The following is a 21642-nucleotide window of genomic DNA, read 5'->3' on the forward strand; positions in this document are numbered from 1 at the left end:
GATCTTTTGTTTGTATAAAAAGGACTTTAAGAAACTTCTTAGTCTTGCAGTCAAAGATTTTGACATTTTCCATGACTAAGTGATTAAAGTTATGGATTTTAAAGCATGTTATTAACAGTCATTTTAAGATTGCTGCTCTTATCTACTATGATAAAAACATTGACCTACACAATTTTCTTCCTGGGAAAGAAAGACTACAGTAGTTAGGTATTTGTCCTGTTCAAACTCCAAACAAGTGTTATTTAAAGGACCAACAGGCAATCCTATTATAAATGTAGCGTATCTGATCTAAATTCTCCTTACTGAGATTGTTATATATTTAACTACAGCATTTTGCAGATTACATGGGTGTTAAATTGTGCAGCAAGTCAGCTGTCCAGCGCAGTTAAAACCAATTGTGTTTTTTTTTTCTTTTTCTACGATGCTATTTCATCAATCTTTCACATGTAGCAGAACATGCCCCACCTTTGTGAGAGAGCCAGCATGTTTAATCTTGCTATGGAACAGGTAAGCAAATCAACTTTTTTTCCATGCTTAAGATAGAACTTAAAAGCTACAGTTTTTCACAATCATGTTCAATGTCATACTACTATATGATTATTTATTTGGCATTAACTTTGCATTCCAGTTTGTGTTCATTCTGCCAAGGCGGTTTAGGCTCCATATGCTGTCTCTTAAGACTGCTTGCCTCTTTATCATTCTAGAAGCACATCTTATAAGGAATGTCACCAATGGAGAGACATAATGGGACACACAAGTTACATTATTATTTGCAAGTCCTATCAGTCTAACAAAATTTGACTTGTCTCTTTATTTATCATGGAATTTTAATATTAAGCAGATAACTCAGGCGTCATTCCAATGTTTTTCTTTTATGGTAGGGAAATGTCATGGTTACAGCAGAGTATATATGAGAATTTGGTGACTAGGCTATATGACATCTATCACATGATTTTTTAAAATAATAATCTTTGAAATTCTCTTAATAATTGTACATTCTTCATCATGTAGCTATAGTGATAATCTTAGAATCTTGATCTCTTTTTGGACTTCTAAAGGCTTGTTAAAGTTTATATACCATACCCAGATAGTCCAGCTTCGATTTCCAAATGCATTTATTATTTTGGTATATTAACACCCACACAGGAACACCAGACATCTCTATAATATTGCATATCTATAAGCAATATGTGTAATATCAGATTTGAAATACTTAAAATAAGCAATGAAAAGCTACATTTGAATACTAGATCTGCAATTGTCCAACCAATTGATGATCTAGATCTAGACACTTTGAATTACAAATTACAATCAAGACAAAAAAGGAAAAGATTGTCTATGCAGAAAAGTGTGAGCTAGCCTTGTGCCAAGCCGCTGGCACAGCAGGTGTAAAGAAACAGGGGGCTTCAGGTTAGGGGTCTGGGTCATGACAAACCACAATCCAGCTTCTGTTATGTATTTAACTACAGCATTTTGCAAATTACATGGGTGTTAAATTGTGCAGCAAGTGTGTGTTTGTTTGTTATCCCATTTGTTAAGCAGGTGCAGTGCTAGTAATAATGTTATTGGAATAATTCTGAAATCACCATACACTCCTCTGGGTAAGCATGGGTTAAAGCAAGCAGGTCCAGTTTGTAGCGTGCCTGCCTGCACACCCTTCCCTCTCCATTCTCTGCCTGTGCAACTGCTGTGTGGAATTTCTCTCTCTCTCTCTCTCTCTCTCTCTCTCTCTCTCTCTCTCTCTCTCTCTCTCTCTCTCTCTCTCTCTCTCTCTCTCTCTCTCTCTCTCTCTCTCTCTCTCTCTCTCTCTCTCTCTCTCTCTCTCTCTCTCTCTCTCTCTCTCTCTTCTCTCTCTCTCTCTCTCTCTCTCTCCTCTCTCTCTCTCTCTCTCTCTCTCTCTCTCTCTCTCTCTCTCTCTCTCTCTGCTCCAAGCTATGTTTCTGTTTGCCCAGTGATACGTACGAAAGACAACTTTTCTCAGGCAGCTACCATGAGGGTTTAATCGTTCAAAACATATTCAACTGGAAACGAGGCTGGAACTGTGACTTGAAGGCCCTGTGGCTGGACAATATATTTATACATCTTACTGGATCTGCGGGTGAAAAAAAGGCTGCAATGGGGGGATAATGATGGTCATAAAGTTGCCAATGGAATGATCAGCCTCGCTCAAAAGCAATTTAGGTGAGTCAGTAGAGGGCATGTTAATAGGCTAGATGCGGTTAAAAGAAAAATGTTTACTTTTTTGTACACTAATTTTAAAAAATAATTTCAGGTGATATTAACATGATTAAGACGCATTATGACTCGTTGTTGATATGGTACCTCAGTTATACTGATTATGTTATTGTGTACAGTACGTTATTTTTTCAGTTGGTTACATCTTTTTGTTGCGTATACAGGACAATATGTTTAAGTTGTAATTACATTTTCAGTAAAGATTGTATTCGCTGTAAACATTATAACCTTCTCTACACTGATGAAATAGTCAAATGAATAGTTTTCTCTCCATAGACATCCTGTTTTAAAGTTTAGACAGTTCTGAAACGTAAATGCGCATTTGATGAAATAAGGGGGTCGGCTTCTTTAAGTCCAGTGAAATCGACAATGATAACAGTACACGCTGAAACGCATACTGTACTGTTTAGCAAGGACAACTGCATTCATCATTTTTAGCACAGGGACAAAGAAAGCTGCCGTGTTTGGTAATTAAGCAGAACTGTTGTTGCTATACTGACATCAGTCACCGTTGTAGACATCCAGTTTTAACAAAAGTAGCCCACTGTTTATTAAACAGAACGGTAAAACACACAGTTTTACCAAGATATCTCATTTAAAAATGAATACGTTTAATTTCGTTTTCACAATGAAAGTGCTGTACTGTGTTGAAGGCATTTAAATGAGAATGTAATTATTACACTGTCGCCAGAAATGTCCTATACGATCCTATAGTGGTACTATAGGACATTATTGGACTAAAAAGGTTTTAGAGAAATACTAAAGGATTCTTTTAAAGCAAATATACTGTTATAGAACTCAAAAGGGTTTCCCTACAGTAGTACTATAGGACACTTTAGGACTATAGGACTTTCTATACGTTATTTCTGTAAGGGCTACTATCTAAAAATGTTCAAACAGTGCGGATTGAATTGAGCCTGCAATACCCTAACTAAACTTCTGAGGCTAAATTGTACACAGACTGACAACATAATAAACCCTCAGCAATTGCAATATCACACTTCAGACACCGCCTGTCCACATTATTGTCGCCAGAAATGTATGCATAAAGAAATACCCCTTGAGCTTTAATAACAGCAACAATCTTAAAATAAAGAGCTGCAGTCATCTCATAAGAGCAGTGTCTACATTACCTTTATTCCACGTTATGTTTTGATCTTGAAGGCTACAGTATTTGCATTGAGAAAGGTCACTGACTGTGTTTAAATGCCCTTCGCTTTTTTTTTTTTTTTTTTTTTTTTTTTTTTTTTTACCAACATTGGTCCCGTGATAGTAGTGGGCTAAATGGATGCCCTTGAGTCGAAACGTTATCGTGCTGTCTTTTGAAAAATTTGCCCAACACTTTTTTTTTTTTTTTTTAAAGGCAGGACTGCGAGGTTTGTGTTTGTCCTGGACTTTTGAATGCTGTTAAACTTCAAGGTCAGCGCAATAATCTAGAAGGTACTACTGAATCACAAAGTGGATACTTCTGATGTGTATGATGCTAGGAAAAGTATTTTTATATTGCTTTTGAAGATGCTGCTTAGATTTTTAAAGCAAAAGTGATAATACATTTGACTGTGATTGTGTATGCTTGTAGCCTTTTGGTAGCTAGTGTAGGGCTGGGAGGCCTTGTGATGTTTTAAGTTGGAACTGAAGGGCCCTATAAAGGGTGGTGGCATTAAACACCAGTTCTCAGGCAAACTCTGTCTTAACTGGGCATATGGGACATGTTTTCTCAGTCAGTTAGTTGCACTTACAGTATGTGTGTGTGTGTGTGTGTGTGTGTGTGTGTGTGTGTGTGTGTGTGTGTGTGTGTGTATATATATATATATATATATATATATATATATATATATATATATATATATATATATATATACACAAACACACATACACACACATATTTTAGAGAGGCGAGTCGCCATACTTAATCTTTCATTTTCTGACATTTACATACTTAGTCCTGTAACTTAGTTGAAAATTGCAGGGATGAAAATAAGACTCCTATTGCATAGCAGTTCCACCCGTTCCAGGTTTTACTATGGGCGTGATTAGCCACAGTGAATAGGTAACAAGCTCAGTTGTGTCTTATTAAACTCCTAGTAATACTAGGAATGGCACAAACTGCTATGCATCACTGGGACAATCTTCAAGGCCAGTAGGATAGTAGTGTTGGATGACAGTCTTTATTAATTTATTAAGACTAAAATTTGGGCTTTGCTTTTTATTGCCATCAAGTTTAAGGTAGTCTAGTTAGCAAGTTTGGGTGCATCAAAGTAAACGTCATTCAATCACAGCACTGCTTAATTTCTGCTGCAAATCTGCTATAAAGGAGAATAGTCAACTTATCTGGGATGTTGGAGTCATCTAGGGAGTGTGTGATTGCCCTGAATAGGGTACTATTGGGGGATATGAGATTCAGCTGCTATTGCTTGTGGAACTATGCTAGGTTCGTTTACATGTGGGAGGTTACAGTACCATATCTGAAAACTGCTTGGTGATGTTAAAAAATAGGTAGGTGGAGGTGTCTGCCACGCACAGACTGTCAGGAAAAATGTTATCATTACAGTTCATAGAGCTCAGTCAGAACTTTCTTCTGTAGAATCCTTTCTTAGACCTTTGGACTTCAATTACTGATGTGCAGTAAAGCAGAGCAAGTCTCCTGTGGTATTTGCTTGAACTCTCTTAGTCAGTTTCGAGGAAGTGATGTCATTGCTTGCATGCTTTTGTGGTGCATACAGGATAGCATTTCATAATTCATATGCTCCATTAAAGTCATTCCCTGAAGGTTTCTTTGGGAATGTCAGCGGGTGAATAATTATGTCTGATATGTATTGTGTTTTTGATGATACTGTAATGTCGTATTTCTGTTGTGTATACTTGCTTACCAAGGTGAGCTATTCAGGTTCTTTTTGAGTTGCTAGACTTCCTAATCTCTCATTAAGAATTAATTAATTGGTCATTTAGAAGACATTTTTATCCAAAGCGACTTACAGAGACTAGGGGGTGAACTGTGCATCAACAACTGCTGCGGAGTCGCTCACTATAGGACCTTGGTTTTACATCTCATCCGAAGGACAGAACACAAGGAGGTTAACACACAGCTAGTCAGTGGCTGAGCGGGGATTAGAACGGGAAAGGTTATTAGATTATAAATAATAGCCTTTTTTTTTTAATACTTTTTCTTACCTCAAATCTCCCAACTCCCTTATTTATCTTTCTGAATCAAGATCTTCACTTTTTTCAGGATATGTTTATGCTTCTTGGTACCCGATTACTTCTGTAGGTCACAAGATCTGATTGCAGTTGTATTGTTGAAATGCACCAGAAAGCAACATATTTTATTAATCTATCCTGCTGTATTACTATAAACAAAACCAGTTTGCCACCAACAATTCTACCACCTTTCGATGCTGAAGGCAAATGCTGAAAAGTGTAAGGTGAGCAGTGTTAACGGTCATCACTTTAACCTTATCTGTGTTGTAAAAAACAGTAGCTGTAATTTCTGAGGGTAGCAGTGACTCAGCCCTGGGAGGAGGGGGGGTGGTTCACAAGAGATTTCTCTGTGAGCTTTCCAGTGATAGGTACAGCAGTGAGGTCAGCTTTCACCTCTCCCACAGGAAAGCTTGATGCAAAATGTCTACATCGATCATTTAATTAGACATTGGATGCTTATTTGGATGTAAGATTTTTACAGTCTGGCACAGAGGTCAATACCGAGACCTGATGGCTTCCGCAGTCCAGTAATTGCTGAAGTTTCTCTTTCAGAAAATGCGCTATAAAATAAAGGGTGGGATTATAGCCAAGCTTGCTGTTACAGTACCAATCCCACGGTGTGGTGCAGTGCCCTAACTGGCTCCTGGAGGCACCTGAAGGCCTGTGTGCAGCAAGGAGAGTTTGAATTTTTAGGTGGGGCCCTGAGCAGTGTTTGCACAGGGAGTGTGGAGGAGAACTGCACTATGGCAGAGTCTAGGTGCAAAACAAAACCTAGGTTATAAGTGAAATAAGCAACGCTAAAGGGGTGGTCAAAAGGTTACAGATGCTTCTGGTATTTAAAGGTTAGAAAATGGGTTTTAAAACCTTAGCCCTCAATTTCAAGGTGTTGAGATATCTGGCTTTGTTTTGATGTTTGTATATCTGTTTAATGTAATTGTTAGAATACAGTACATTTTTATTTCACTAGAAGTAACAATAGAGTGATATTCAATCGCGTTTCATTAGATTAAAAGCTACCCCTGTATAGTTACTGGGTGGTGCTTTCTGGTTTAGAACAGTGGCAACCCTGTTTAATGCAGAATTTTCAGATTCTGATTTTTAGCCATGTTTGGTTTAGGAACCGATGGCTAAGCTCAGCTGTTAAAAAGTAGTTACATAAAACAGTTTTGGTCCCAGCTGTCATGCATGCTGGAGAGGTTGATGAGTCTGGTTGAAATGCAGAACAGATAGTGAAAGTGTCTGAAGACACAGCTATGTGTCAAAAAAAAAAAAAAAAAATCAAACCAAATAATTTGCCAATTGGTAAAAAAGATCTGCAGTATTAATTTAATTAGCGTGCATTTATGTTCGAGGTGGGCACACTTTGGAAAGCTGGACCACTGACTTGTGTTTATTGTAGTACTAATGTATGCCTACTGTACAATAATGACTATAGCAGACATCTGGGTATCGTCAAAAAGTCAAGCTCTGTTCCTCTTTCTGCTGTTTCATGTGGCTCTGTGAGGGATGTATGTTTGTTTTGTTTTCTGTTCTGTATTGCATTTCTTGCCAAGATCGACGTTTTTGTCTAACCTGCAGTAGTGGTTTACCAACACTTCACCTTTGGCCTTAGTACCAGCTATGCCTTATTGGTTCTGGATGGCATTCATTAATTCTTTACCAGGGGAATTCCAATTTCCTCATCAATTAAGGCTTGTTAGAGTTGCCTTGTAGTTCCTGATATTGGTGAGTGCTTTTAGTGTTCACTTTACAGATTCCCTTAGCAAACACCAAACCATGACTTCCTACAAACTAAAGGAGTTTGTTTTATGACCTAATATTGTTTTTTAATGGAAATTCTGTGTAGATTAATGGTCAGGATTTTTCCTTGATAAATTATTAATACACGATGCCCAAACATTGTCCTATACCCTTTTATCACATAATACCTGTCACGCCATGTTGTCTTCACATCAAGGACCTAGTCCAGAACTTGCTGCACAGTTAAAATAATAATTTGCTTACACACTACTGTGGTGTTCATCGAACATGGAAGTTCAATTAAAAACAGCTCTGTTGCGATCTGGTCATCCTAGCTTAACAATTTGAAAAGATCCTGACATAATATATCACATGACTTAAGAGTTCAGAATATCAGAATCCTGAAGTCATTTATCTTGCAATCTCAACTTAATTCATTTGTGTGTGTGTGTGTGTGTGTATAGATAGATAGATAGATAGATAGATAGATAGATAGATAGATAGATAGATAGCATTTCTCCTTCCTTAATGAGTCACTGCTGTGTTACACAGCACTTTAAATACTGCTATACATGAGTACAAATAGGAGAAACTAAGTAGCCTGATATTTTTGAAGGAAGCAGATACTGATTTGTAACTTTACCTTTTTTATCACAAAGTAACTCATTTGGTAGTGGTTTTCCTGACAGTCAAAGAAGACCAAGGAAGGGTGAAGGAATAAAGTTTTAGGGTCCCTGCTGTGAATCTGTTACAACCTCTTTATTAAAGCATTAATATATAGGTTAGAAGAGTGAGATTATTACCAATTGGTTACAGAGCGTTTCGGGTTATTTAAACAAATGGGGATTTTTTTTTTTTTTTTTGACTGCTGTTTCTTTTCCCCCCAGAAACATTCCACTGGTGTGTGTTAAATTCCAAGGGTCTTTACTAAGCATTCATGGACCGACTGCTGACCGATTCAGGGTCCATTACCATTAAATTGACTCAGTTTTACTAAATGAAAGGCTTTGTTTTATTAAAACTCTTCCCAAGCGATATTTAAATGTTAAACTGTACATACAGCTTGAGAGCTGAAAGATTTTGCTACAACTTGGTGGAAAAGAGGCATATGCAACCATATGAATATTAGACTGCAACTATGATGCTTCTCAGGTTTTGTAAAAGTAACATTGAATTAGTTAAATCTGTGCCTCCAATTGTGCATGATCTGCCAGCACCATTGGATTGTATTTAAAACCAATACAAAGTTGCTTCAGGCAAAACTGCACAGTGGAAATATCTCTACTCCTGCTGTGAACTCTATTAACATTGTGCTATTTTTAAATTTATTTTTAAAGGTATTTGGAATAGACCCCCCATTAAGGACGTCTTCTAAAATATACCAAAGACTGTAATCTAAAGCACCACCCCCCCACCCCATAACGTCCTAAGGGAGGGAGATCCCATTGAAATCTGACAAAAAAACAAGCAATTTTTTTTTGGCTTCTTCGGCGCAAGCAGCAGTGGCTGGCAACATGACGACCTCGGCCCTGCGACGGCAGGTCAAGAACATTGTCCACAACTACTCTGAAGCAGAGATCAAGGTGCGGGAGGCCACCTCCAATGACCCCTGGGGACCATCCAGCTCCCTTATGTCCGAGATCGGCGACCTGACGTTCAACGTGGTGGCCTTCACCGAAGTCATGGGCATGATCTGGAAGCGGCTTAATGATCACGGCAAGAACTGGCGCCATGTCTACAAAGCCCTGACCCTGCTGGACTACCTCATCAAGACTGGCTCCGACAAGGTGGCCCACCAGTGCAAGGAGAACGTCTTCACCATCCAGACCCTCAAGGACTTCCAGTTCATAGACCGCGATGGCAAGGATCAGGGCATCAACGTGCGGGAGAAGGCCAAGCAGCTGGTGGCCCTGATGCGCGACGAGGAGAGACTCAAGCAAGAACGTGCCAACGCTCTCAAGACCAAGGAGCGCATGTCTGCTGTGGCCACCGGGATCAGTAGCAGCAGTAGCCAACAGGTCAGCTACCCCATCCGCCGCTCCAGCCAGCCCACCATGTCCTCGCTGTACGGAGAAGAGCTCGGGAGGTCACGGGGTTCCCCCACATCTTTTAACTGTGAGTACTAATACACCGTTACAGAGGACTGATTATCCTCACACCTTTGGAATTGTTTATGTAACTAGGATACTCCGTCAATAACTATGAAACACTCAATAGTGGTACATTTTATAGAAGTACTAGAATATGCTTCAAATGACAAACATTTCGACTGTAAATCTTTGTCAATGTCTTCAATATGTTTGCCTGAAATCTAGGTAGTCATGAGTTCACTTTATAATATTATCCAACTTAGTCACTATCATTTAAATTAATTTTTGGGGATTTTGGTAATTAATCCTACGCAGGGTTTTTTTTTCATTCTGAGGCTTAGAATGGTTTTAAGTGGAAGCATCAAGCAATATGAGAAATCAGCCATGCGTGATTTTGTTTATAGATTAGTATGTCAGCATCTATATTATTTAAATGGGTAGTATGTGATGCTTTTAGCATCTAGTGATGAAATATTAAGTAGATTTAAAGATTACATTTTTTTCTGTGGTCAGATCCAGCCATAAGTACAACTGGTTTAGTTTTGCTCTGTCACTCGCTGTCAATATGATGCCTGCTGAAAGCCGAGTAGAGAAGCTGAAGAGAAGCTTGGCTTACTTGGAGCAGTAGACTCTGTGTACCTTCAAATATTGAAGAGCCTTTTGGGACTTCTATCCCTGTGCTTAAAAAGGTGACATTTTGCTATGGCCAGGATGTAGAAATTTGACAGAGAAACCAAACATTTTGAACTGTTTCCTCCCTTGTTGTCTGACCACTGTTGGTTCCTTTATCTGGCAAACAAACTTGTATTGCTGAGGACTTAGAGGGGGAGAGAATGCACGTGCCAGTCCTAGCAGCTAACTGTGATCACCATACCCAGCAGCCCTCACGTTTTAGATTTCCTGGATAAACTAACATGCTCTCTTGCTCCCTCCCAACTGTCATCTGCATTTTGTATTGTTCTATTTCTAGCTCCTTTTGAATGGGAGGCAGTGTCCTTCACCGTTAAATTGCAGGGCTGGGCTCCAAAAATATCCTAGTTTCAGTGCCCAGCTAAACCACTGTCTCTCTTGATTTGAGTAATGTTGAATGGATTAGCATACCGTCTCTCCAAAGCCAAACTATCAGCCCTGTTTTAAGTCTTTTTATAGCTCCCCTGACTGAGAGGTCCTTCAGTTTGATCATAGGACTGTCTTTAGCGTCGTATCGTTTCCATTCCTAATGACAGACTGTGTGGTTGTATGCTGTGCGGGACAAGGCTGCACAATTTTCTAAAGCCTCCTGGCCACAACTGGGGTTCTATTACGATTCAATAATTAACTTGGCATGACATTTTCTCGAATACATCACCCTTGCAAAATTATATTCATCACAAAGCAGTAAGTATGCCTGTAAGTATGTCACACTTTTATGTCTAGAGAACTAAAATGACAGTGATCGTTTCAAATGAAGGGACTACAGTGTGCTGCATACAGTTTGTGCTTTGGGACTTGTTACCAAGATGTGAATTTAGCCCTGTGGAATCCAGCTTATGTTGCACCACAATAGGAGCAGTTAAAGAATAAAACAAATCTCTACCTGGATGGGTTCTCAGTTTCCCAGCTTCCAGCAGATTTAATCTTGGTGTGCCTGCCTGCCAGCTTTTTAATGGCTTCAGAATTTAAAGGGATAAAGACCTTGAAGTGGGAAGGCTGTGGTGGATTCAGGTGGGAGGTTGACCTTTTAATACCTAGCATTTTTGAGATACAACTGTATATCCTGAAATAATGCCGCCCTTGAATAAACACTGCACTCCACAAGAAAGAAATAAACAGGAAAGAGATTTACCATGTTGGATAAAGAATGTGACTGCTTCCAATAAATACAATAAATACAATGCAATATAATGCAATTTACTTTTATATAGCGCTCCTCATTCAAGCATCCCAGGGCGCTTTACAATAAAAAATAAGATAAAAAGGATGCCAATGGCCCAGCAATCCAGCTCAAAAATAAACCAACTCAAACCAATATGTTTTTAAAATTGATATAAAAATGGGAAATGTAGCAGCATTCCTGATATAATTTAGAATAGAGTTCCAAAGGCAGAGAGCATAACTACTAAATACCACCATTGAATAAGTGCCACGCTTGAATAAGCGTTGCAGCTACTTTAGACACTTAAAATACTGCAGCAATTAATTTGAATTACAGTAACACCTCTTTTTTAGCGATTTATCAGATAATATTGCTAGCCATGGTCACTTAGATAATTGTTCTCTAAGCTCACAGTGGAAACAAAGAAGTTACTTTTCTGTCTGTCTGGGAAAATTGAGAATTATTTCCCCAGCGTTTTCATCAGCATTTAAAAAAACATTAACATTTTTTTCTAAAATAAAAAAAATGCAAACACCTTGAGTGTACTACAGAGGTTTTTATCCTAACAAAATGCATTTGTTTGTGGAAAATGTACCCATGCAATTTGCTAGTTGTATCTTAGAAGCCAGTGCTTGAGTAAATTGGAGACTAGTGTCAGGTGCTGTCACCGCACTGCACTGCACTGACTAAATGCATCACTCAAGGTAAACTGAAATCTTCATTCTGATGAGCAGACATAGAAGAAGACTACAGGATTAGAAAGTCTCTTCCACTCACTGCTTCTGTTTGTGGCTGAGTTCTAGGCTAGGCAGTTTTTCTGAGGGAGAACTGAACAGTTTGAAAGATCTAAGATGGGTGGACAGTCTTTCTATGTAGATGTCATGGGACCTGATGAGACTACTCAGGTTTCTTTAGTGAAATGTCCTGGAAAACACAAGAAGGTAATTTTTTCTGAGTGATTTTAATTTAGAGTGAATACACCTGTCCGAAGTCCATCTCCTACAACCATTTTAATGGCAGCACATGGTTAGCATTGATTTTAGCACTGCAACCTACTGCTAAGTTTTCACATTTTGTAACGTTATATGCTGCTTAGGGAGTTATGCACTAATATAGTTTTAACTGAGTTAATACTGCAAGTCCAAGTTGAAACTGAGAAAGTTACTGACAGTATCATTGTATTGAGAATGAATTGGTTCTTCAATACCATGCTGCCCATTTATGCCTCATACTTAAAGGCAGATGTTTACAGGCTACATATATTCATTTTTGAGAATAATTTTCCTGTGAGCAGTCCATGTTCTTGAGCTATAAACACAAATGCACAGATTGAAGAGGGAAACAAGGTATTTGGAAACCCTTGACTTTTTAAGCGGCAACACAGTTTTATTTTCTGCTGAAGCAAATGATACTCAATCTCAGCTGACTGGCTAAAAATTAAATTCTTAGTTGTCTGCACTAGACCTCATTACCGAAGTTAAAAGTAACAGGCCTAAAAGTAGAGTAAAGAAAGAAAAATCTACTTTCCAAATCCTCACTGAAATATTTTACAATCTTATTTTATTTTTAATAATTAAATGAGCTAACCAAACTGGTTTGTAAGCTTTTGTAATTCTCTCAATGTCTGGAATTGCTGCATGTAGCAGATTTATAAGAAAATATAAGCAGTTTTAGTAAATTTGCAGTTCAGTTGTGTGGGAATTTATGTTGTCTAGGATTTTATTTATTTCTTTACTCATTTTTGTATTTGTTTTGTTTCTGACAGCCTCGTCCTCTTCGCCCCATTTGAACTCTGACCTGGAGCAAGCCCGCCCCCAGACCAGTGGGGAGGAGGAGCTACAGCTGCAGCTGGCGTTGGCCATGAGCCGAGAGGAGTGTGAAAAGGTAGCCTAGCAACCACTGTGCTGCCCTGTAGTTGAAGATATTGCTGAAAACATTTGGCAGAACATTAGTTACCAGTGATTATGTCACAGAATTCAGTCATGTGTATGAAAACCAGGATAGTGCTGGTGGAGGAGGAGGAGGAGGAGGAGGTCACAGTTCTTATAAACCTAGACCTGCACCTGCCTGGTTTGGATCCTTTTGAAAGCAAAACCAAATGAAAACTTGCAGGATATATTCCTGTTAAAGCTAACTGAGAAATCATTACCTGAAGTTGATTCCACCCTGCATACAATTAGATAACACTGTTAGTTTCAAGCAAAAGTATTTTTAAACTTGCATCCCTATTTATATAGTGGCTGATCAATTGATTGGATGGTTTACATGAGAGCTTTAGTGCTGTACAGCTGTAAGTTAAAACATTGTGTATAAGGTGTCTCTTGCTGCCATCCCATGTAGTTTGGATTATAGGACCATGAATCAGTGCTGAATGGGTCTGTCTACTCAAACTGTGTGACATGATGTCTGTAATAAGAGCCACACTACGTGCACTTTTCACAAAGACGGCTGCAGTGGGTGACGTCAGACCAGAAACAGGAACCAACACAAAATAAACAGAGAGGTGAGATTTGGGGAAGCTGAGCACTTGCCTGAAATAATCATTAATATATTGACCTTTATTCTGGGAAGAATCCATTTTCAGGTGTTCATTTCTTAAGTGGCCTTATTAGAAATGGGTAGGAACAGGTCTTGACGGGAATGAAAATGTTTTGCTACTGAGAGGAAAGGCAAGCCCTACTTTGAACCCATATAAGGCTTACTTGTTCTGTTTCATTGTTCACAAATCGTAGTCATTTATTTATTTATTTGAATGAAAGGAGTGCCAGCCAGCAATACCTCAGATTAACTTTATTATCTCTGGCTCTCTTATTTATTATGACAAAAGTCCTGGATTCTTCATTATTTAATTCAGGACATGCAAATATTTCAAATGCAACGTCAGTTGCTGCGTCCTGGTAAACTGACTGTTGGTCACAGGGTCCGATTTCAGCTAGACCATTGGCGTAAGTTTGAAACACAACACCAGGAAGTGATTAAGTAACAAGGAACAGCATCAACGCATCATCTACTGTTAAAATCCAAATATCAGCATTTCCCAGATAAACAGAAGATGTTCAATGGGGGTGGGCAGTGATGATGCTGTCAATGCTAATAAGCACTAAACCATGGTTAGCACACATTTTTATGTCTTATTTTTATAGTCTTAAAATTCAGTAAGGGTAACTTTCTTTATATCAGTGTTAAATGCTCAGTCAGTTGTTTGGGAAACCATCCCACTGTCGATTGATGACTGCATGCTGTACATTTCCACCAGACAGAAGGTCCGTGTTGATGATGTCTTCAAAAGCCATCCTCAATCAAGATGCATACTGTAACTGTGCACATAGTCTGCCCTTGAAGCATAAGTCAGAGGAATTCAGATCCCATGAGAGTGGTGGACAGCTGAACAGGCAGACTAGTCAGGATTTGTCCAGGTTGCCATGTCCTGCAATGCTTCGCCTTGTATTCTTCAGTTTTTTAAAGTGCAAGAACACTTATACTTAGGCTTCAGCTAGAGTGCGCTCTATAACCTAGGGAACCATCCTTTGGTGCCTGCACATAGTTTCATTGCTCTATGGTGAATAATTCTTCAGCAACTATATGAGTTAACAGTTTTTTTTGTTTTGTTTTTTTGGTTTCTGTGGAGCACGTGATTATCCCCTTTTTAAGAAACCCTGACAAAGCAAAACTCTTTGTTTTGTGCTGTAACTGTACCAGGTACTGTCCTGAAAGCAGAATGTATATGGGTGATTTCAGCCCACTGAACTTGGTCAACATAAACATCCAATTTCTTGATTTGCACAGACCATTATTAACTCCACGCTTGGTTGCTGATAAATTCCACGCACATTTTTTGAGCTGCAGAATTGACAGTCTGGGAAAATGTTGCTTGAGGCTATTGATATGTATAGCAAATTGCGACCTCAACATTTTAATGAACCGATTGGAAGCTACACAAATTAATTTCACAGTCGGCTTCAGAATATTGATTTTTTTTTTTTTTTGCCCTCCATTACATTTTTATTGACAGTTTCCCAGCTTGGCGCTTTAAAAAATAAAATAAATAAGTACATTTGTTTTTTAAAAAAAACTAACAAAAAAAAACCTCAGAAGGTCATGTTGAGGTCATGCCTATTTAAATGTATTCCTATCCATGAGAGAGCTGGTGATGCTGTAGGTGGGCGGAGTCAGACACATTTGGAAGTGGATGTTGCTAGAGTGTGGCCCCTCCTCCACATTGAGGACAGCCAGTGATTGAGCCCTGCCTTCTGCTATAGGCACTAACCACCCCATTTCTAATGCTTTGTAGCCACAGCAGCCCCCACTCTCCCCAGCAATTGAAATCGATGAAGACACCGACCTGCAGATTGCTCTGAGCCTCAGTAAGGAGCAGCACGAGAAGGTAGCGTATAAGCCTGGTGGAGGTTTAGAAACAAGGGCTGCTCAGCAGTACTCTCCCCTTCATTTTAGAGGGTTGAGGGTACCCCCTCTTCACTGGCCATGCATGTCTACAAAAGCACAGATTTCAAGAAGCTAACACTAACTAACCAGCTCCTCCTCCTTCTGCCTTGCAACAACATGGGCTTAGAAAACTCATACATCTCTCCTTCCTTCCCTCTGTGTCTTTAAAGACTGCTTGATGTATGGTGCAAACGCCATCACCAGCTAGTATGCCTCCTCCACCTATACATGGTGCATCTATTGACCTTCCTGCTTTATCCCACTTATCTGCTTTGTCTTAAGTCATTTCTTTCCAGACTTATTATTAAAGGTAAAGCTCCTGATCTACTATCCTTACTTCGTCAGCAGTTTTACTTCCCCAGGCCTCGAAAATGGGGACAGATATGCAGCAGCACAGAAAATCAATCCTGTATAAAGATCTTTACGTCTGTAAATAGCAGGAGCGGTGTCAGTTCTGGGGACTGTAGCATTTGAAAATAATTATGTGACTTTTTACGCATTTTTCACTTTATCATTATATATACACTTAAGTGGCTTTATGTATGGATTTTTATATAGGGGCTTACATATCAAACCTCAGTCAGACTGACACTTGTTAAGACCGAGATCTAGTTTTCTGTCAGGTCCTTAATCTTATGCAGGAAGGCGCAGTTATTAATCTCGGAGATGGACATTTCTACTTGTTTCATAGGGTGCTTAACAACAAAAAGGTGTTCCCCTTTTTAACACCTGGTAACATCAAGCAGAGACAGTGGCAGTTAGAGGGGTACAATCCTGTCCGTGGCTTTGTTGGGGTATCGGTTTATAAGAGTTTGTCTTGACAAGGGGGAACTGTATGTGTGTTCACTTTATTTGGCAAAGTTACAAACTTTTTTCCCAAACCCCTGAAAAGTAAAAAGGTGCAAAGTGGAAGTAATATTGACAAGAATTGGAAGAGAAACATTTGTGTCTTTCTCAGAGCAGCGGCTGGGGAATTATTTCAGTTTTGGCATGCAGTGTCATATTCAATGCGTGTAGAGAATTTTAAAATGGCCTCAAGCTAATGTGAATAAAGTGCTAACCTTCAACTTTGTTAAATTGACTGAATTGTCTGCCACTTTCTTGAAGTGGACTGAACATTAATATTCTGAAGAGTTGACAGATTCAGTGTAGGTGTCACTCATTGGTTATAAAAGGGACTCAGGTTTGTTTTAGCTATATCAACGAAAGCCATAGTTATACGAAACAGTGGGCATGCATTAGGAAGTTTTCAAAACACAATCCACATATCTTACTGCTGCTTTACTTCAGATAACCTACCTACCTGAAAATTATCCAGTAAAGCACAGACGGGCAGTGTGTTCAGAGCTGGCAGTGCGGAGGTAGTCTATCAGCTTGCTCATGGTTGTAATGGAGCACCCTGTCTAGTCTAGCTGCTGTTTTTCTTTTTTGTTTTCAGTGACTGAGTGCTATAAACTGGCACCTTGGAGATTTCTCTGTCTGCAATGACTAACGGTACTAATAAAATCCCCATCAAACAAGGCTTTCAACTCGCTTTTCTTTTTGTTTAGTTTTTTTTTCTCTGTTCTTCATGGCAGGGCTGCCAAGATGTGCTTTTCTTTGCTAGATTTTGATTAGAAATAGCGTGATGTTGTTCATTCCATTAAAATACTAAACCAAAAAAAAAGTATATTTCCTTCCCCCTCCCCCAGTGAGAGTACCCCTATTAGTCTCACAGCTTTTACAAGAGCTAAATTAACAAATAAATGAAACCTTCCACAGATGGAGCCAGATGAGAGGCTGTCTTTGTGCTGGTGTCTGAGAGACTGTCAGTTCACACTTGTGTGGCACCCATCCTCCTACAGTATAGGTGTGTGTGTGTGTTGTTTCTCCGTACAGTAAAGTGTCACTTTCCCTGTCGCAGGACCAGCACTCAAGGCAAGGCGATCTCTCTCTGCTGCAGAAGGCCCTAGAGGAGAGCCGGCTGGAGAGTGAGGACACTACTCCGCAGGGAGAGGTAGTGCACAAGGCGAGGAGTGGAGAGCAAAGTCAATAACCACTCATTTGTCCCAAAAGACTTTAAATGGACACACCATCTCTCTTGTTTTACTGTGTACTGTCAGTCCTTTTGATAATTGGTTATAAAATATGTAATGATATGCCCTGAGCTTAGGCTTACTGCTCACCTTCATGTGTGGTTCAAGTTAGATTGAAAAACCCCATATATATATATATATATATATATATATATATATATATATATATATATATATATATATATATATATATATATAATTAATTAGCAGGTGTGACAGTACAGCAGTGTAAGATTTCCTGTATCTGTCCACACAGTCTGCCCTGCTTGACCTGGTGGACATTTTCGGTCCAGTACCTTCAGCACCCCCTGCTGGAGACCCGTGGGATATCACTGCGACTGACGGCAATGACCCCTGGGCTGAGCCCCAGACCAGCCCGCCACCCCAAGTTCTGCCTGCTTCTGACCCCTGGGACAACTTCGGTAAGGTCAAGACAGGGTACTGAGTTTGCCATTCATTTGAGTTAAGTCTGAGATGTCCAGTTAATCTCTAATTAATCTAGTTAACTCTAGTTAATCTTAAATTAGCGCAAGATAGAGGCATTAAACAATATTGACATAAATTGTTTAGTTCCACTCCTATATTTTATATATTGTACCAGTTTATATTGTCAAGGCTGGAATTGTAAGGCATGTGTACTTGTTTCTGTCTTACCAGTAGAGGGCAGATGAATATGTCATTTCATGGAAGTAAACCTTAGCCAATTTGCTTTGGTCACGGAATTGGCATAAGATTTATACAGTGCACTTACATTGCTTCAGTGATCAATGGGCAAGGAGTAAATCACTACTTGCTTCACATGCAGTCAACTATGAGTCACACAAAAGCAGTCATGCAGTACTGAATTGTTTTGTAGATTATTCTGTGTGACTGGTTGCATTTTGACACAGTGTTTGATGAGTTTTGGATTACTAAGAGTTCCGTGCTTCTATAAATGGGAGCTGACATATAGGTCAGTCATTACTCTTGTCACGTATAAACCATGTGATGTTCCTGCTCTGTAAATGTAATTATCGTTCAGAATGTTTTCAATTATTTCTGTGATTTTCAAATTGAATTTTCTTGCTTCTCCCGATAGCTGTCATCTGTGAGACGGATTTTGCCTTTAATAGAATTTAAAAATGACCCTGTAATCACAGGACAAGTGTCTCACGGGACTAACAAAGCTATGAATCTGAATGAGAAAATGTCTAATGTCAAAAACAAAAACTTCTTACTTTGTGGAGAGGTTGCCCTCTGGTGGTCAGAGGAGTTGTTGCAGGTAGTTTGTTCCTCACCCACTACGTAATCCTTTTGCTTGCAGTGGTATTGCTCATCTGTCTTGAGGTAGCAGGTTTTCTGTTGGTAAGTGTTCAAGTACCATTTCAAAGCCATTGTTCTAGATATTGTATATTGTAGTCTGTTTTAGGTTGTTATCCCTGGTGATGGAGGTTTAGTGGAAGGTGCCTGGACATCACATAAGCAGTTTTATTTTTTTCTTCTTTATTTTTTATCACCAATATACTTCTTAAACCAGCCCAACAAGGAACAGCCTTGTAAACGAGTGTCTTCCTGTAGGCGGTTGGCATCAATACCATGACATGTTGTTACTTTGATTTGGTTTGGTAAATTTCAAAGCAGGTATCTCTGGCCACTGCAGTCAGCGCAGAATATGCACCGAAATCTCCCGGTCTTGTCATTTAAGAGTTGTGATTGGCTTTGATCAGTGGACCTCATTGCTCTTGTTCTCCCTTCAGGCGCGAGACCCGGCACTCCAGCTACAAGCAGCTGGTCAGACCCGGTGACAGCAGTGTCCAGCGCCCCATCGCCGCCCTGGCCCTCCAAACCCTGGGGCTCTGGCCAGCCCCATACTGACCCCTGGGAGACTCCGGCCAGTGCCCCCAGCCCCACTCCCAATGACCCCTGGGGCTCGCCTGCTCACACTGCAGGTATTGAGCTAATTGGACAGTATTTCGTGGCGGTCACCTTTAGTGAAATGGCTTACGCAATGTATTGAGTTGCTGTTTTGGACCCTTACCTGGTAATAATGAGTATGTAGCTGGAACTTGAGTTCCAGAAGGGGGCTAGGTCACCTGGTCTTTAGTCCCTGGAGGTCTGGAAAAAGTAACCTTGAGTGTTTCAGTTCCGAACCTCAAAAGTGTTGTATTGCAAATAATGTGGTAATTCATGTAGCAAGCAAAAAGAGAATCCTGCTGATTTTAAACCACATTTTGACTTCCAGGTGGCCCCTCATTTGACCCCTTTGCAGAGCTGTCTGAGTCCGGAGAAGGGGAAGCTAGAGAGCTCAACGGGGCCCTTGCTCCTTCCTCCACCAAATCCAGCAGCCCCGCAGGTGAGCTTCACACACGGGACAGCCTATTCTCTCTCTCATTGCCAGCTTTGCAGTAGAAAATAAACACACTGTCACTATTCACAAATGAATTGCTTATTTTTTAAATTCACCACAGGACATAGCATGACGATACAGGTGAATGTGGAAATATTATGTGGAAATATTATTCTCCATAGACCTGGACCTGTTTGGTGAGCTGTTCCCCAGCACCCAGACTAATGGAACATCCAGCCCAGACACATTGGACCTGAAGCGGCTCGGAGACTCACTGGCAGAGTCCAGCCTGAGGACCTGCAGGGCTCCCGAGTCCTTCCTGGACCCCAGCGCGGCCTCCCTCGTCAACCTGGACTCCCTCGTCCCTTCCGGAGCACCCATGAGCAAAAACCCCTTCCTGTCAGGAAAGCCCCAGGGCAGAGTGCAGGAAATGGGCAAGCCCTGCTACACTCCATCTCCAGAGACTAATGGGGTGCACAGAGAGCAACACAGCAGGTTTATCACAGGGGGTAAGTGAAGGCAGAAATGATACGTTTTAGTGATAAAAATTTACCAAGTGCTTTGGAAGCAATAATAATAAGACATGAATATACTCTGTATTATACTACTAATTAGTGCTTTGACAAATATACAAATATTCAAACACGCTGCTTGAAATGTATTCGGTACATATTCATTCATGTTACAGAATGTATAATCAACTGCATAAGAAATATATCCTGCAAAGAAAAAAAAAAACATGCATAAATGATATCTGAAATACTGTACTCGAGTTCAGTATTGTATGAATTACACTTTTGTTTTCCAGCCAATTTAAATTTAAACAAATTCTGAATATTCAAATATGAAAGACATGTTCACCCCCAGCACTACTAATAATATACAAAAGTTTGTTGTGCTGTAGATTTATTTATTTATTTATTTATTTTTACTTTAAATGGTGGAGTTTATTTCATTCCTACCAGAAACTCACATTCTATGTAGTACAAGCTTATGTTGGTTCTTTTTACCTGTAACATTGAGCTAGTTCAATGTTTGCAATGCATTTTGGTCACCATTTACTACAAGTAATGTCTTATACCGCCATAATATTTTTTGCTCTTGTAGTACAGGGCAAACTCTGATTAAGTACCATTTTTTTTAGATTAAGGTTGCTTTTTATTCAGTGATTTTTATCTGTCTCCCCTCTCCAGGTCTGAGCGCCCCCTCTCCCACTAACCCCTTCCACTGTGAGCAGCCTCGCCTCACCCTCAATCAGATGCGTACTCCGTCGGCCTCCCCCCAGCCTGGCTCCCTGTCCTACAGCACCTCCCTGCCCCTGCCGCTGAGCAGCCTGCCCACAACCATGAGCCTGCCCTCCTCCCTCACCCAGCCGCCAGCCTCGGGAGCGCCCGCCTTCGCTCCTCCTCCGGGTCTCTCAGACATCCCTGGCAACCTGCCTCAGCCCCTGCTGCCCATGGCCCCGCAGCAGCCTGGGCCCCCTGGCAGAAACCCCTTCCTATGAACTAGCCTTGAGGCTTGACTTGACTGACCTGGGATGGATCGACTTCTCGCCTGGACAATCATGCAGCTTGGAGTTTCATTTATTTTATTTTCGGCATTTTAACAAGGCATTTTACAAAGAATGCGGATGGCACCCCCCCCCCCCCCCCCCCCAGAGAAAGGGAGGGGGGATGCTTC

General features: G+C 40.1%; 1 protein-coding gene across 4 annotated transcripts; it reads left to right on the forward strand.

The window, feature by feature from the left end:
* The first annotated feature begins 1899 nt into the window (after positions 1–1899).
* On the forward strand, positions 1900–21613 carry LOC121295479 (epsin-3-like). 4 transcript variants are annotated; one of them, XM_041220125.1, is made up of 11 exons: positions 1900–2181; positions 3599–3675; positions 8511–9288; positions 12884–13002; positions 15410–15502; positions 17465–17557; positions 17893–18058; positions 19373–19564; positions 19858–19968; positions 20145–20471; positions 21156–21613. In XM_041220125.1, the coding sequence occupies exons 3-11, from the start codon at positions 8688–8690 to the stop codon at positions 21464–21466; spliced, it is 2013 nt and encodes a 670-aa protein (XP_041076059.1). In that variant the 5' UTR covers positions 1900–2181; positions 3599–3675; positions 8511–8687; the 3' UTR covers positions 21467–21613. The 4 variants fall into 4 exon arrangements, with proteins under 4 accessions (XP_041076059.1, XP_041076060.1, XP_041076058.1 ...); XM_041220126.1 differs by having other exon boundaries at positions 3599–3654; XM_041220124.1 differs by lacking the exon at positions 3599–3675.
* The last annotated feature ends 29 nt before the right edge of the window (positions 21614–21642 follow it).

Source organism: Polyodon spathula, chromosome 20 (assembly GCF_017654505.1).
Source record: "Polyodon spathula isolate WHYD16114869_AA chromosome 20, ASM1765450v1, whole genome shotgun sequence".
NCBI classification, from domain to species: Eukaryota; Metazoa; Chordata; class Actinopteri; order Acipenseriformes; family Polyodontidae; genus Polyodon; species Polyodon spathula.

Excerpts from the sequence above, each read along its gene's own strand:
- LOC121295479 (XM_041220125.1), top strand. The coding sequence starts at position 8,688 with ATGACGACCTCGGCCCTGCGACGGCAGGTCAAGAACATTGTCCACAAC. Across the intron at positions 13,003-15,409 it reads GCCGAGAGGAGTGTGAAAAG|CCACAGCAGCCCCCACTCTC; the intron begins GTAGCCTAGCAA and ends AATGCTTTGTAG. Across the intron at positions 15,503-17,464 it reads GTAAGGAGCAGCACGAGAAG|GACCAGCACTCAAGGCAAGG; the intron begins GTAGCGTATAAG and ends TCCCTGTCGCAG.